Source organism: Crinia signifera, chromosome 3 (assembly GCF_055691185.1).
Source record: "Crinia signifera chromosome 3, ASM5569118v1, whole genome shotgun sequence".
Lineage (NCBI taxonomy): Eukaryota > Metazoa > Chordata > Amphibia > Anura > Myobatrachidae > Crinia > Crinia signifera.
The window spans coordinates 58,362,084-58,379,900 of record NC_139219.1 but is presented as its reverse complement, the minus strand read 5'-3'; the positions used below and the strand labels follow the sequence as shown (position 1 = coordinate 58,379,900).

General features: G+C 46.1%; 1 protein-coding gene across 2 annotated transcripts in view; it reads right to left on the bottom strand.

The window, feature by feature from the left end:
* JAG1 (jagged canonical Notch ligand 1) overlaps positions 1–3,036 on the bottom strand; it is a 49,253-nt gene extending 46,217 nt beyond the window's left edge. For both annotated transcript variants that reach the window (XM_083175848.1, XM_083175849.1), the window contains exons 1-2: positions 2,614–3,036; positions 1,996–2,301 (exon numbers count right to left, since the gene is read on the bottom strand). In XM_083175848.1, coding sequence (XP_083031974.1) covers positions 1,996–2,301; positions 2,614–2,691 — 384 coding nt within the window. In that variant the 5' untranslated portion in view covers positions 2,692–3,036. The remainder of the gene's footprint in view (positions 1–1,995; positions 2,302–2,613) is intronic.
* Between the last annotated feature and the right edge of the window lie 14,781 nt (positions 3,037–17,817).

Sequence of the window (17,817 nt, the reverse complement as noted above, 5' to 3'; positions counted from 1 at the left end):
CAATTGTGGGCCACGGATAAGCACACTTTAGGGGTAACTGTGCTGCACAAAAAAACTTCCAAAAAAAGCAAAAAGTTTTCTCCAACAGTTAAGTTTGCAAAGCAAATTATTGTAAGTATATGTTAAGCAGTTTATGTGAAAAGCAAACAGGCATGATTGTCAGCAGGGCTGCACCTGAACACTCTGTAACCCTTACAGGGCACAAAATCCTGGCTGCAAGTCATGCCCCCACCAGCGCCAGGATTGGGTTGGGAGGGGCATACCTGAAATCGAACAATTTGGGGTTTTGTGGTTTCAGGTTGTTGCGACGGACGACCTTGGATGCGGTCGATAATAAAGTCACTGACAAAACAAGAAAGGTTTTTCGGAATCGCTGCTGTTAGGGGTAGGAGAGAAAGCCTCCCCAGCTCCAGAACAGCAATGATTAATACAAATGGCACTCCTAGATTAAATGGCTCTCCTACACCCACCCTGCAACACCTGGCTGAGATGGAAGGACACAGCTGGAGGGGAAGGGCAGGGCAGGCACATCATCAGATGGGAGGAGGTAGGTGGTGGGGGGAGAGAGAGCTTGGGGATAGGTAGGTATGAGGATACAGTAATAAATCCCTGTTCCTCCTGGATATATGCCAGGCTTGCCTCCATAAGCATGGGAAGAAACAGATATCCTGCAATAACAGCCTTCCCAAGTAGCGGCAGGGCAATTACCACCCAGTCTGGCTGGAGTTTACCAACTTAAACCACATGAAAGAAACCACTTGTCACTCACAGAAAGAAGTGGTGCAAATGAGGCAGTCTGACGTCTCATGGGAGATACAGCTGTCAATCCATCTTCATGCACCCCCTGACCAGAATATTCAGGTGGCACAAAACAGGTGGATCTCTACAGGGACTTGCAGCAGGTATAGAGAGTCCGGTCTTCTGCTGGCCGCACACTGGGGATACATCCCCCCCCCCAGTCACATCATCCATCCTACTCTTGCCAATAGCTGCGCTACAGCTGTATATACACAAACAGTAACCACAAGAGGGGAGGGAGAGGGATTGGAAAACTCAGCCCAGCCGGACACTGCTAGAGAGGTTTACAGGAGATTTACTCCAGCCCCAGCTTCACCATTCTACCGAACTTCTGACCTCCTAATACAGCCGCAGGCAGGACAGAATGCCAATACAGCAATATGGGGGGGGGATACTTATATAGGACGTCCTAATACATCCACAACACTCCAATACAGGGTACGAGCACAGTCTTAGGGACAGCCATACAGGGATATACAGTATAGTCATACACAGGACCTAACAAAGCTGTACAGTACTCCAATGCAGTGAGCAGCCACATCAACAGCGTATACCCATGTAAAGACATATAGTCCTCCAAAACAGCCAGATAACTAGTCAGTTACAGCATGCAGCCACAACATACAGAGGGAGATATAGCTATATTCATCTTCTACATATATACACACAGAGGGAGCAGCTCCCTCCATCCCAGGCTCTCCTCCCACTCTCCTGGGTCCACGGCTGGCAATCAGTCCGCTTCCCTCTACCGGTACTGGTGAGCCTCCCTCCTCATCCAACATTTGTATCCACCAAGCACAGACAGGCAGCTAAGGAGTTAACCCATTGCAAAACCACCATCGATGACAGCTGATGTCTTGATTCATCATAAACGTTTACTTTTAAACACTTTAATAATTTTTTATTTGGGGAGGAGGGGGGGGGGGGGGGGCTCTGATGGGATATGCAACACCACTGCAAATACAGCCATGACATTGCACTGGTATGTGGGCACCACATGTGATGCAGAACACACACACACATTATATATATATATATATATATATATATATATATATATATATATATATATATATATTATATATATATATATATATATATATATATATATATATATACACATACATATATATATGGCTGGGGGAGGGATGGGGGGTCACCATATCATATCCCTAATAAATCCAAATGAGGACTCACCGGCCATGCAAAACTGAAAGGCAGCACGATCCTGTTCCTCTCAGTATTCCTGCTGTATTTGAGGTTGAAAGAGTTCCCCCCAAGGACAGGGGTAGCGCCAGCGCCGAAGCTGCAGGTCCCGGCCGCAGACACCCGGGACTGATACTCCTTTAGGCAAACTTTAAAGTAAGTGTCACACTCATCCCTAGTGCACTTCCCGTCCGCAGGGTTCCTTGAGCCATCGCAGCAGTTCCCATTCAGCACCTCTCCATTGGGGTTCTGCATAGACAGTATCTCCAACTCGAATTGCCCTGACGCTAGTGACACCTGTTGCAAAAAAAATAAAATCAAATTAGAAAAATATAAAAAAAAACTAAAAACTTAAAACAAAAAAAGTGCATTTCCCGTTTGCACCCAAAAATAAAATAGGATACAATAAATGCAAAAATAAAATAAGTGCATGCTCTATATGCATGCACTAAAGAAAAAAAAAAAAAGACTATGTACAAGAACGATGCATGGGCTGGAGAGATTCCTAACCATCCAATCAGTATCAATAATGAGGTGGAGGAACTTAAAAGTAAAGATCAGATCGTCCTTAATTTCTGCAGATCCAGCTGGAGATGGACGGACACATACCTTTACCCGTAAGCATAGTAAGACAATGATAAGCCTGGAGTAGAGAGGACTGCAGAGGGTTCTCTCCGGTAACAGCATTGCCTCCTCTTCTGCAAGTGCTGCTGCCTCTGCCCAGACGCCAATGAGGGCTGTGACCGTTCCCCAGCTCTAATATAGGCTGCTGATTTCTGCATGCACTTTCCTATCGCACCAAGATCCTGAATGCAAATGCAGCCAGCCTCCTTTTATGAGTGCGGTCTCTCTCTCCCTTCTTATTGTTGCTGTATTTTATTATTGATCCTGTTCTTTTCTTTTTTTTGTTGTTTGCAAATCAGCTGCAACCGTTCGATGAGACAGACAATGAGAGACCCAAAGCAGTGTCTGAGAGAGCGAGTGACTGCTTCATCTAAGCAGCAGCAGGCAGAGAGCTGCCTTGCAGGAGGAGCCAGGGGCATGGCTGGGCTTAGTATTCATAGTGCAGGGTGGTCAGATGGTTGCTGGGAACACCTCCTGTTCCTCCTCCTCCTCCTCCTCTATTCCTAATGCACTAGGGGGGTTGGAGGAGAAGTCTGTAGGTGAGGGAGACAGGTAGGAAGTCAGGATTAGCTGGCAGGAGACAGACCAGGTGCCAGTCACAACAAGACAGAGTTTGCTGCAAGCTACAGCAAGCTCTGTGCCATGATCATTGCAGCCTGGGAGAGGAGGACAGGAGGGGGGAGATCTCTGCTCAGTGAGTGGGAACTCAGTGATTTGACTCCTTATGACCAGAAGACAAATTGCACAAGTGTTTATAGCAGGCATACTATTTCCTAAGGGAAGTTATTTCACTACTTGGTGTGTCAGGACTGCACAGTGTAGGTCATGTGAAAATGCAACAACAGGAGGGGAAAAAAAGGATAATACACTGGCCATGATTCTGGTTCACTCCCAAAGGCAAATTCTCTCTTTAATGGACAAAACCATGCTGCACTGCAGGTGGGGCAGATGTAACATGTGCAGAGAGAGTTAGATTAAAGTGGGGTTTGTACTTCAAGCTGATCTCTATATTGCAGTGTAAAAATAAAGCAGCCAGTGTTCACCCTGCACAGAAACAAAATAACAAGCAAATCTGATTCTCTCTGCACATGTTACATCTGCCCCACCTGCAGTGCAGCTTGGTTTTGTCTATTAGAGGGAGAATTTGCCTTTGCGAGTGAACCAGAATCAGGCCCACTGTCAGAGGCTTCAGCCTGCAGGGCAAACATGAAATATAGATGTTTCGGGAATCGGACTGCTTCCTTTTTTCGTGTGGGATCATTAAACGTGGAATGAAGGTTGCTTCTGCAAGGTAAAACTTTAGGGTGATCACGGGCTTTAGAGTCATAACTTTGTTACACTGTGGACCTGATTCATACCTGTTTCGCAACGCTGCGTGTACTTGTAGCCTAGCAAGCAGGTTAATGCTCCACCGCAGCGCAAATCTACTTGCTAGCAGGCGGGGGGGATGTGTACGCTAACACATACCATCGCTCGGGCTGCACAGCCAGAAATTCATTCGATGGTCAGTCACCATCGAATGATTTGTCTGCCGTTTGTAATAATAAGTCAGCCTGGGCTGTTCATTTACACGCTGTCCTCCGAATTGGGGGCGGGCGCTAATGTCATGTGACGTTAGCCACCCGTCCCGAGCAGGTATCGACACGCCTGCTTCTACAACGGACGCCCAGCATTTTAATAGCCACGCCCATAAAACGCTGGCCATTCTTATGCTTTCACCCACTTCCCGCCCCCCTCTGGCCATTTTCTCCCAGGGTTTGCATATGCGCAAACCCCAACCATCGAGGACAGGGCCGAATTTGGCCTGTAACAAAGGGGTCTGAATTGGCCCCTATGGACACTGCTTAGGAGAATCTACGTCCGGCTTTAAAGAACTTTGTGGGCCCCATACTATAGCAAAATTTTTATGGGGTCCCTGTCCCAATGCTTCTAGAGAGACACCTCTCTGCAGCAGTTCCTTTTATGTCCAGGGCCACCACCACTAGGCAGGTCTAGGCATTTGCCTAGGGCGCTGGTCACTGGAGGGCGGCATTTCGCCCCTCGCCCTCCGTGCAAAGGGGGTACCTGCTGCGCCATCTGGGGAGTGGGCAGGGGGGTGCATGCCGGCTTCTGACAGGAGCCTGCAGTGGTGTCCTTGCCGCGCGGGTACCTGTGGCGCTGTATATAAAGCTGGCGGCGGCGGGGGGTCCCTGCAGTGAATAAGAAATAACTAGCGCTATCCTCTGGACTATGCGGCGGCGCGGAGAGCGCTGCCGGGTTTGAAAACACTGGCCGCATGCTGATTGGCTGAGATTCAGCCAATCAGCGTGCAGCCAGTGTTTTCAAAACAGAAGCACTTCCCGCGCCGCCGCAAACGCTAGTTATTTCTTATTCACTGCAGGGACCCCCCGCCGCCGCCAGCTTTATACAGAGCGCCACAGGTACCCGCGCTTCAAGGACACCACTGCAGGCTCCTGTCAGACGCCAGCATGGACCCCCCTGCCCACTCCCCAGACGGCGCAACAGGTACCCCCCGGCACCGGGGCGCCCCCACCCCGACTCGCCTGGGGCGCTCCGGTGCCTTGCACCGGCCCTGTTTATGTCCCATAATAGATCACATTAGGGGCTGGACTGTACTAAAGGGAAAATGCGTCCAAAAAGCTGAAAACTTCGGCCAATCTGTGCCAGCTGCAGAATGTGACAGTGATACATTCCAGAACTTGGACCTGCTGGGTAATGCCACCTATGGTCCCTCCCAGCTCCCCCGGTGGCCGCCGTGTCAAACTACGCAGAAGGACTCTCAGATCGTAAACCAGTAAGTCCTATTGCAAAGGACAGCTTTCATTGGAAGAACAGTCCTATGCGCACTTCTAGGTACATAATGGGGCTATTAACATCAGAATGTCTCGCTATGCTGATGGGATGCTTAGTACCTCCCGCTATAAGTCACTTTTAAGTGGACCACTGATAGTCGATACGGCTTAGGTCGACTCATGAAATGGGTCGGCAGGGATGGAAGGTCGACACAAGCGTTAGGTCGACAATGGGAAGGTCGACGGTCAAAAGGTTTTCAGGTGTTTTTTGTAGCCGACGTGCCGACAGCGCGGTGGGAGAATAAAATAGTGTGCTTGAAGCATGAAGCGCGCAGTGAGCCATGCGAGGGGACGCGGTACACCTTGATAGTGTTCATGTCGATTCGGGGGGGGGGAGGGGGGCATGAAAAACTCATGTCGACCTTTTGACTGTCGACCTTCTCATCATCACCCTAATACTTGTGTCAACCTTCCTATTTCAAGTGTCGACCTTCAGAGGTCGACCCAATGCATGTCGATCTAAATTAGGTTGATCCAAGGACTCATAGGCCTTTAAGGGTTACCAGTGCACACTATGCAACACAACACCCCTTAATTCACTTTATGACATGCAGTGCCCCCAGTTAATTTTATGCCACATTACAGTAACCCTAGTTCATATTATGCTACACTATAGTGCCTACACGTCATATTGTGCCACATTACAGTACCACTAGTTCATATTATGCTACACTATAGTACCTACACTGCATATTGTGCCACATTACAGTACCCCTAGTTCATATTATGCTACACTATAGTGCCTACATTTCATATTGTGCCACATTACAGTACCCCTAGTTCATATTATGCTACACTATAGTGCCTACACTTCATATTGTGCCACATTACAGTACCCCTAGTTCATTTTATGCTACACTTTAGTGCCTACACTTCATATTGTGCCATATTACAGTGCCCCAGTTCATATTATGCTACACTATAGTGCCTTCACTTACTATTGTGCCACATTACAGTGCCCCAGTTCATATTATGCTACACTATAGTGCCTACACTTCATATTGTGCCACATTACAGTACCCCTAGTTCATATTATGCTACACTATAGTGCCTACACTTCATATTGTGCCATATTACAGTGCCCCAGTTCATATTATGCTACACTATAGTGCCTTCACTTCATATTGTGCCACATTACAGTACCCCAGTTCATATTATGCTACACTATAGTGCCTACACTTCATATTGTGCCACATTACAGTGCCCCAGTTCATATTATGCTACACTATAGTGCCTACACTTCATATTGTGCCACATTACAGTACCCCAGTTCATATTATGCTACACTATAGTGCCTACACTTCATATTGTGCCACATTACAGTGCCCCAGTTCATATTATGCTACACTATAGTGCCTACACTTCATATTGTGCCACATTACAGTACCCCAGTTCATATTATGCTACACTATAGTGCCTACATTTCATATTTTGCCACATTACAGTGCCACAGTTCATATTATGCTACACTATAGTGCCTACACTTCATATTGTGCCACATTACAGTACCCCAGTTCATATTATGCTACACTATAGTGCCTACATTTCATATTGTGCCACATTACAGTGCCCCAGTTCATATTATGTAACATTATAATTAGAGATGAATGGCTTTGATTTATTCGGTTGTGTACTGATCTCAGAACGGCATCTTATTGGCTATGTGGCTCCTGTTTTGGATAGCCAATAACATAAATTCAAACCTGCAATAATTTTAGTGGAAAAAAGAACCAAGTAAATCTAAACCACCATCTCTAATTATAATTCTCCCCAGTTACCGTTATACCACACTAGCAAGAGCAGGTCCAGAGGCGTAACAGATAAATGCTGGCACAGAGGCAAAGGTTTGTACCACCCAATGGTGAAAACATGTAATAACATATGCAACTTTGGCAAGGAAGGTGGGCCACAGTGAGCTCTGGGCCCCATAGCTGCACTCCCTGGTTGCTGAGCCTTTGTGTCTGTTGTTGGACCAGCCAAGGCTGCCATAACTTGTAAATAAACTTTTCTAGCATGGGGGCACAGTTTTTTGTTACGCAACTGCCATAAAAGTTAAAACAGTTGCACTTACCTTTTCTAATATATCTAATTGGTTTAATTACTACCAGTTATTAGGTCAGTGAAGCTTACAATCTACACTATGTAGTCAAAAGGGATTGGACATTGACAGCAAATAGACTTGTAGTGCTTTGTAGGTCCACCACGGGCAGCGATGACTGCAGACACACTCTTTGCAAACTGTCCACAAGTTCCTGACCAACAGCAGTTGATATGTTTTGGCATTCTGCCTTAAGTACAGTGACCATCTGTGACACTGGAGAAGGATGAGTCGGCTTAGAACGCTGCCTGAGTGTTCCCGAACCCGGCATGTGGCCTGCGCCGCATGAGTTAGGTTATAGGTCACGCTTTGAAGGCCACACTGCTGCACCTCCGAAGCCGTCGGAACCCTCTCGCAGCCTGCTCCCGGCTCCACTCAGCCGCCCGGCACCTCAACGCCCAGCGCAACACCCACCCACTGCCTTCACCTGACCCATCCACTGCCTCCACCTGCTCCCCCCAAGTAAGTTAATGTGGGGAAGGGGGGCTTTTTTCTATTAGGGATGCCAATCTCGGGAATCCTGGGATTGAGCATTTTTCAATCCCGATTCCCGGGATTGAAAAAATGCCCCGGGATTGGCATCCTTTTCCAGGACCTTCTCCAATTGTCACAACTGCAACTGTCCCCAATGTCCGCAGCCAGAGCTGCAATGGTGCATTGTTCAACAATTTCTCTATTTCTTCAAGTTTTGTTTCTGATCTTTGTTATCCTTTTAATAGTCTGAAAGTTGCCATCAATGTTTCTGTAATTGAGATAAATTAATATATTGTTCCAATTTTGTCAACAAACCTTAAGCGATTTATTCTGGTTGAGTATAAGGGATACATTTATTAAGTTGGGAGTTCTATTAAAGATGGGATGTTGCCCATAGCAATTAGAACCTGTTTGGTTGCTAAGAGCAACATCCCATCTTCAATAGAACGCCCATCTTAGTAAATTTACCCCTAACAGTGGTGTTGGGGCACAGGTTTCCTGAGTCACGGCAGGTTGCATGGAAGCTTTTTTTTGGGAGGTCAAATCCTAGAAAATGCTGTCTTCGGCGGTTTGGACGCTTCTCGCGTTTGCACCAAGCTCTGGAATGTGGTGTTACCCAATAGAATCCTATGGGCTTTTTATAGCACTCTGCTCTTGTGCCCCTCCAAGCAACAGAAAATGGCTGCCGTTGCTCACCTGGCTTACCAACTGGTAATTGGAGCGCAGGCAGATGTACTGGAAGCAGGTCTGTAAGTGAATTCTCTAGGAAATGGTTTACATGAACACACAAGTTTGCATAGTACATGGTGTGATTTGGCGTGCCTCTTTAAATATGGCATCATGCCACTTTTAAAGAATCCTTGGCGCTGCACCGGACGTTTGTATCAGGATCTATTTGCATCTGACTGATGCAAACAACCCATTTTTTTTTCGGCAGTACAATTCCGGTAACACTTTACTGCTTGCAGCGCCTGTTCAAAAGGCCGTGGAAGACTTACGCCATTCTCTGTTCGATGTGTCCCACAGTCGGAGTGGCTTAAGTGTGATATTATTTTTGTCGCGGAAAACCTATGTCATTTCTTGCTGAAAGGAAGGTCATTTGAAGCCTAACAGATTACACAATAGCATTTTTGTGGTGAGAAAATTAACAATCGTGGTTGAAAGGAGATTTATGTAGCTTTGATATTTTTAGCTCAATAGGAAAACTAGAAAGCAAGCCCGTAGGACAAGACATTTGCCTTTAAAGGTCTGATGATATATGATATATGTCTCCGAAAATGACGTTTCAATAATTGTCTGCCAGATTTTATTCTACTGTTGTTTCATATAGCATTCGACAGTGTTGGCCAAGAATTTGGTTCTGAGTATTTTGCAGAAATGCTATTTCCCTCCAAAGAGGGCAACATGGAGTGTTGAGAAGATGTCAACCTAGCAAATGTCTTGAAAACACTAATGCACTTTTTAGCGAAGATGGCTAGCACCTGCGCTCATCGGGAAGCTTGCCACCGAGCAATAGCTGGTGATTGGATGAGCAAGCCTCCCGATTAGTACTGGAACAAGGAAAAGTGGGTAAAATGTCACTTAGCTTGTCCTTACAGCGTAGATGTGGGAGGATGTTGGATCTGACAGACTTCCTAAAGCTGTCCTCCATTGCTAGGCCATAATGTGACAGAGAGCCACGGAACAGTGCTGGCAGTGATTATCAGTTGATTGTTATTTTTGGTGAAAAATAAAAGAATGAATGAAATGAAAGAATGAAATAAATTCTTTCAGTATAACGTAAAATATTTTTTTTTCAATTTCCGAGGTAAATCAGAATCAGAATCACTTTATTGGCCATGTATACTCTCGTATACTAGGAATTTTTTGTGGATATAGTGCAGCTTCAAGCATGGTACAAGAGGGATAACAGGGCATACATACATTGCATCAGTTGCGCATACAAATGACAATTCACAAATTATGATTTGCAAGGTTAGATAGAGCAGTTAGGTGTTTAGATTAGTAGTATCTTAGAGTACATTGTTCAATAGCTGAATAGCTGTCAGGAAGAAGCTTTTTGCAGTTCTTGACGACTTGGCAGGGATGGACCTTAAGCGTCTACCTCAGGCATTCCCAACCACGGTCCTCAAGGCACACCAACAGTGCAGGTTTTAGTGATATCCAGGCTTCAGCACAGATGGTTTAATCAAAATCCCTCAGATATTAATTAAGTCACCTGTGTTCAAGCCTGGATATCTACAAAACCTGCACTGTTGGTGTGCCTTGAGGACCGTGGTTGGGAATGCCTGGTCTACCTGATGGGAGAATATCCAATAAGTTATGGCCAGGGTGGAGTTTGTCCGCCACGATCTTCCCAGCTCACTTCTTGACCCTACTTAAGTATTGTTCCCTTACAGGGGGAGGTCCATCCCAATAATTCTCTCTGCTGTCCTCAACACTCTTTGCAGGCTTCGTTTGTCAGATTCATTGGCCCCTCCATACCAGATTGTAATAGAGGAGCATAGAACGGACTCCACAATAGCACATAGGGACGCCTGTTCAGGCAAAAATGTCTTCTTCCCTGGAATGTCTGAAAGTAGGCAGATCTTCAGTGGTTGCATCTGGTAGAGGCAAACCTCTTCGGGTATGGTATAGCTCACAGACAATGTCTAGGTGAAAAAAAAAATATTGACTTGGAAACGGTCGCCACAGTAAAGTATCTTCATGAGTTTTTTAAAATTTTTGGTGGCAGTTTCGATACCTGAGCACAGGGACATGTCGAGTCCATGTGTATGGTGGAAGAAGGTAAAAAGAAGTTAGAAAAATGAAACAAATCCTGAAAAAGTATGTGTTCACCTCTTTCATGTCAACCATTTGCTTGTCTCTACCTTTTGTCAATATCATACTTGTGCATGTCAATCTTTTGGTGTTGAGCTATTAACTATCGACGCAGGTATTGTCTGTCAGCCATTCGGATACCGACCTCTTCAACCCAGATTTCGTAGGTGAGGTCAAAGCTTTCTACAAGGTCATTCTCAGATAGCTGGATTATCTGTTGTCAACAATTTGGTTTTGTTTCAAAATAGACCTATGGGAGGTTTTGCATTCCATCTTCTGTATTTTGTACTCAAGGGAGACCGGCTGCTTCAGTGGACTGTAACGTTTTTTGAACTCTCAATAGCACTTTACATGCTTTGGGCGAGATGCAGCAACAGCTGTGAGGATCCAACTGGATCGCTTCCAGCATCCCTGGCGATACGCAGGGCAGCTGATGCATGCGCAGATTGGACTTTGGGTACGAAACCCAGAAACCCAGTCTTAAAGGATGACTCTTACTGCAAGAGCTGTCCTTTGCTAAAATCTTCTTCCATACGGCGTAAGTAAACGGTGATATGCATACAGAGTGTGGCGGAATCCATCGCAAGTAGATTGCGATGCTTGCTGCATCCTGCCCTTAATGAAAGCAGTAATGTCTTTCCTCCATCAGAAAGGAGTCCCATGCATAATCTATTGGTCGTGAAGCTTCTGTCACATTAAGACCATAACATATTAATCAGTCATCAAGATCAAGTATGACTCCCTCGAACTTGGCCAAGTTTGACTTACCTATAATATAGTATATAGAAATAAGCCAAAAAATGTTTTGACTCCCTCCCAGAATGTAACTGTTATACAGTGGCATAAATAGAAATATTGGCCCTTATTCTGGTCCACTCGCAGAGGCAAATTCCTTCTCAAATGGGCTGAACCATGTGCACTGCAGGTGGGGCAGATGTAACATGTGCAGAGAGAATTAGATTTGGGTGTGTTATTTTGTTTCTGTGCAGGGGAAATACTGACTGCTTTATTTTTACACTGCACTATAGATCTCACTTTGAAGTAAAATCCCACCCAAATCTAAATCTCTCTGCACAAGTAACATCTGCCCTACCTGCAGTGCCCATGGTTTTGTCCATTGGAGTAGGAAATTGCCTTTGCGAGTGAACCAGAATAAGGCCCATTGCGCACACCTGCCAAAAAAGTTTTTGGTTTTTACCTACATGATGGTTGCCAGGAGTTTCTTTCTCATTGATAGGATTTCATGCTTATTGCCATGGGTTTACATCCTCGTTGCCAGGGGTTTACATACTTGTTGCCAGGTGGTTATTATGCTTGTTGCCAGGAGGTTACATACTCAATATGCTCATTGCCAGGGGGTTCTTCTGCTCGTTGCCAGTGGGTTACATGGTCACAGCGCGCCAACACTCCTGGAATACAGCACTTCCGTGTAACGCTGTATGCGCTGCGCTACCCTAACAGACTCAAGAGGTCCAGTGGGATCTTCAACATCTGTCCCCTCCAAGGCAGTGGCCATTTTTGGAGAGATGTTTTAAGCAGATACTATGCGGACGGCCAGTTATAGGAAAAGTGAACACCCAGGGTAGGCAGTTGATATCCCTCTGCACTACAGACAATCACAGACACTATTGAGACAGCAATTACAGACAGAATTATTCAGCCTCCAGTGATAGCGATTTCCTCAGATGTATGTTTGGGAGCATTCACTCAGGATAAAGCGCTGAGAAGGTCACAGGGGAGCAGAAAGTTCATTACAATCATATCAGCTAAATTAGACTTCAGAGCTTTAGTGGTCTATGTACTAAGCCTTGGAGAGTGATAAAGTGGATGGAGATAAATACCAGCCAATCAGCTCCTGTCATGTTACAGGCTGTGTTTAAAAGAATGACAGGAGCTGATTGGCTGGTACTTATCTCTCTCCAATGCTTAGTAAGTAGGGGGTCATTCTGACTTGATTAACGTATTTGCACCGGGACCGATGTTTGTGCTTTGCGCATGTGTGCATTTGCAAGGCTGCTGAGCAGATGCCTTTGGCGACTTGCACAGTCGCTGAGGCATTCGCACGGGTAGGGGGGGGGGGCACGTATGGAGTCGACAGGGGGCATCTGCATTAGGATGCCCAGCGTTTTCTGGGCATAACCACAGGAAAATGCTGGGGGTCCCCATGCGAACGCAGGTGGGCAGCTGCCTCCCGGGGCCCAGCGGCTGACGTCACAGCACGTCAGCCACCCGCTGCGTTCTCGGACCAGAGGCTCGCAAATATATAAGTCAGTCTCTACATATCTGACATATTTGCAAACGGGTGGCGCAATCATTTGAGGCGACCATCGAAGGATTTGGCCCTCGTATGCTCCCTTGTGATTGTATGATTATGCACAGCCAGTGCAAACGTATGCGCATTGTGGGATCTGGTTCACTCGCAAGGAAGCGAATTCACATCCGAGCGAATGAACCAGAATAACCCCCAAAGTGTTCTGAAACATGGTGAGCGAAGCAAGCCAAGGGCGGGTACGCACTGCACTAGTTGGGGGCCCCTTTCTACAGGTGTCAACATGGACAACAAAAACGTGGAAAACTCATGTCGACATTTTCATGTTGCCTTTTCCATGTCGATCTTTTGCTTGTGTCGACCTTTTGTCAACGTCCACCTTGTGCATGTTGCCTTAGTGCACTATAGACTTTTCCATCCACACCTGGTAAAAAGGCAGGTAGGCAATGTAACAAAGCAATGAAGCAGTAGAAAGAAAGAAGTAATAATGCTACTGTATAGGTCATTGGTACGACCTCACCTGGAGTATTGTGTTCAGTTCTGGAGGCCATATCTCCAGAAGGATATAAATACATTAGAGACTGTACAAAGAAGAGCAACTAAAATGGTGCATGGCCGACATCACAAAACGTACCAGGAAAGACTAAAAGATCTTAATATGTATACTTTAGAGCAGAGAAGGGAAAGGGGGGCCATGATAGAAACTTTCACATATATCAAGGGCTTTAACAAGGTACAGGTGGGAGACATTCTTCACAGGAAGAGGAGCAACAGAACACGAGGACATGCACTGACACTAGAGGGAGGAAGGTTCAGGGGAAATGTGAGGAAGAATTACTTCACAGAAAGAGTAGTAGATAAGTGGAATAGCCTCCCATCAGAGGTGGTAGAGGCAAATACAGTAGTACATTTTAAACATGCTTGGGATAAGCATATTGATATCCTTTCAAAGAAATAAGGATCAAATAGGATTTGAGGTAACATGTTTAAAAAAGGGGCAGACTAGATGGGCCAAGTGGTTCTTCTCTGCCGTCAAATTCTATGTTTCTATGTTTCCTGGACTATATATTTTTGAGCTCCTTCCTGTTTATATAATGCTTTTCTCATTGTCATAACATGTACATTAAACGTTATTCTAATGCATTTTAGATAATCCATACCTCCGGCAGCCGGAGGCACGTTGAAAATTTGGGCATGTGGCCTATACTCGCGCCGCTCCCGCGTTTTCGCCGCTGTCGGGCATGAATAGCGCATTGCATCTATTCACAGGCGGCAGGGGGGACTCCCAACTGCCCCCCCCCGCGCCGCAGGACACTGCTGGCCCCGGGTGGGCCGCGGGAACGTCCCCAAATACTGGGACGTTCCCATGGTAACCGGGACAGTTGGGAGCTCATTCTGCCCACTGCCACCCCCCTGACTGCCTCCGCTGTGCTGAACAAAGCAGGTCCTGGCGTGAAGGCTTATTCAACCCAGGACCCTGACAGCCAATTAAAATGCTGCACTGGCTTTTGAGCCAATCAGAGCTTGCGTACCGGCAGCCAATCAGAGCGGCTGCCATGAACACATGCTCTGATTGGCTCACCAGCCGGTGCTACATTCTAATTGCCCGCTGGCTTCCTGAGTTGAAGAAGCCTGCGCTCCGGGACCTCCGGGCTGCAGCTCAGCGGAAGAGGAGATGGGGGAGCAGGAGCTGGGTTATGGTAAGTCATGTGAGGAGGGCCCAGGGCCCGGACTGGAAATGAGTCCCGGGCCCCAAAATACCTGATGGCTGTCCTGGCTGTAGGTGGCCTTAAGCAATTATTTTCTGTGAGTTTACATTGTATGACCTGATTCTGCATGAAATTCTACCGGCATGGTTCCCTAGTGAAACACCAGCGTGCGCAGTGTTAACCTTTTCATCTCTAGTGCCAGAGGGGTTTATTGTCCATAGATCTCCGTGTTCTTTTGATCCTTTGCAAACTTACTAAACTCTAATGTAAATGCTATGCTAAGATGTAAAAGAAAACAATATGTACAATGTATTATCGCACTATACTTAAACTTTTGAACATGGCTTTTATTTCTAGAAACACTCAGGAAATGATATACAGAGTAATGTTATATTCCCAATGAAACACAATACTGCACGGAACTGTAAGTAAACTGTGGACATATTTTTTTCCAGTGTCTTCTGTACGTGCGTGAATACTATATTCCTTTGTTTATTAATAACTTCCTTGTTAACTACACTTAAGGTACAGACAGCATATTGGGTATGTGTAATGCATTAAATAATTCATGTAAACCTAACCTTTGCATTGACTGTAATGGATGTATTGGTGTAATGAATGTAATGTTATTGGATAGTCAGACACTGATCTTGGGGACTCCGGAATGCTTAGTTCATAAAATATGGGCGTGGTATGACTATACCAACATTGGGATCCTGACTGTCGGTGCTTCAACAGGGGGGCGAGCACAAAGAAGCCCCTTGCAGGCTCGGTGGCTCGCCACAGGTTCTGTTCTACCTCTATAGGGTCGTGGACCCCTACAAGGGAGAACAGCCCCTGTCAGCCGGGATCCCCCCTGCCATGGGCACCGGCAGTCGGGATTCCGATGTCGGTATACTGACTGTCGGGATCCCAATTGTCAGGCGGTCACCCGGAACCCATAAAATATAATGCTGGGTTACCTATAGGGGATCCGGTGGATGGTCCGACAGCCAATAGGTCCACCACTATTGGTCAAAGGCAATAGGTCGACATGCCATAGGTTGACATTGAAAAAAGTTTGACACAAGCAAAAGGTCAGCATTCCAATGGTAAACATTGGAAACGGTCGACATGAATGTTTCAGGATTATTTTTATCGGACTTGTTCTTCACAATCTATGTCGGCACTGAGTGAGACTTTAATAGACTGCACTGAGCATGAAGAAAGAAGCGAGCCATGCAAGGGAAAGCGGTGCACTAACTGACAGTCCATGTCGACCAATGGTGACATACCCACCCAAAAGACCATGAAGACTTGCCTTTTTCATGTGCCGACCATTTTGGTTGTGTCGACCATTTGTTAATGTCGACTGACTACATGTTGACCTTTGCCAAACTAGTGACTGACATAATGACTGTTGAGGAGGAGGGAGCGGGTACTTGTACAGGCTTGTTCCAGGGACTTGCAGGGTCCGGCCAGCGGTTCATGGGGACAAGAGCTTCCCTTTCCACAGCCTATGCTGCTGCTTACGCATAGTATTTTTCATTTTTTGGGAGGTCACATGGCCACTCATCCTGGATTTGACCACACCCTCTCAATATCACCCGGGCCCTCCATATTTCTTAATGGCCCTGATAGTAGAAAATAAAGTATTTTTGAAAGAATTAGATACATGTGTAATATGTTGCAATAGACGGCAAAATATGCTCTCTTGCACAGGTGCTCTAAAATCGCTCACTGCACACTGCCATATTTTACTGAATGCTTGTCCAAAGCCGCTGAATGGGATTTGTATACAAATTGCTCTCTTCAGGTCAACACACAAAGCAATGGTCTCGCCAGGGTCATTTGACGCATGTGACCACCAGGAACGATATCTGTTTGTGTTCCGCTCACTCGAGTTGCAGTACCACCGCCTCTGTCACTGCGCCATATTAGTACAGCCTATGACCCGTACCCGCTGGAAGATATACACTGAGGTTCGGATCAATATCGGTCATTGTGGGGTCAGGCTAAAAGCCGCCTCAATGTAGGGCGTGCCAGGGTTTAGCAGTAGTGTATTATACAGGTAACATCCACATAATGGGGCCGATTCAGACGCGCTTGTAGTGGTCCAAATTCATCCCCGTTCTCCGATGGTCGGGTTTGCGCATGCGCGAATACGCAGCGTTTTATGGGTATGACCCCAAAAAACCTGGGCGCACACATGGAAACACTGGGTGTACCCATGCATCCTCGGGGCAAGCGGCTGATGTCACATGGGGTAACGTCAGCTGCTGCCAGATCTACTACTGTATGCCAATGCAAATCTCTGCCCGCCTACTGTCTTCCTGTCTCCAGGAGTTATCCCTAGAAATGCCACATGCAGAAGAACCCTCTGAAGCAGTCACCCCATATCCGTCCGCGTGGAAGTTGGGCTACAGCCTACATGACTCCAGCGTATGACGCTCCTCACAAAACGCATCTCTACCATGCGCAGCAAGTGGTCCCTAACTGTCAGTCACTTTGCAAAAGAATCCTCAATGCAAGCAACAGAGCAGTGGCACCTGGCACGAGCACAGTGCTACCATGATGCATGCGCAGTCAGACGATTATCACCGTAATATCGCTTTTGCGTATATCTCAGACCCGTAAACAATTACTGTTGGAATTTTTTTTTTATTGTAGAGATCTCTATATAATATAGAAATATATCTGATTCTATTTTGTGCTTCCATTATGTAAGAATTACGGAACCTGCAAACGCTGGGATTACACAGCTCATGTCAGTCAGTGCATTGACTTGATTATCATATTCATACTGAGCGATACATTCCTCTGACGTAGTGTTTTTCTGTAAGAGGTTTCATGCCTTTAGCTGCACATAGGTACAAGGTACCAGGAACCCAGGGGCATTGTAATGCCAAAAACATCCTGTTATCAAATGGATAATCCTTTTAATGTTAATAAAAATAGCTTGCGTCTTATCGTTGCCTAATCCTCACA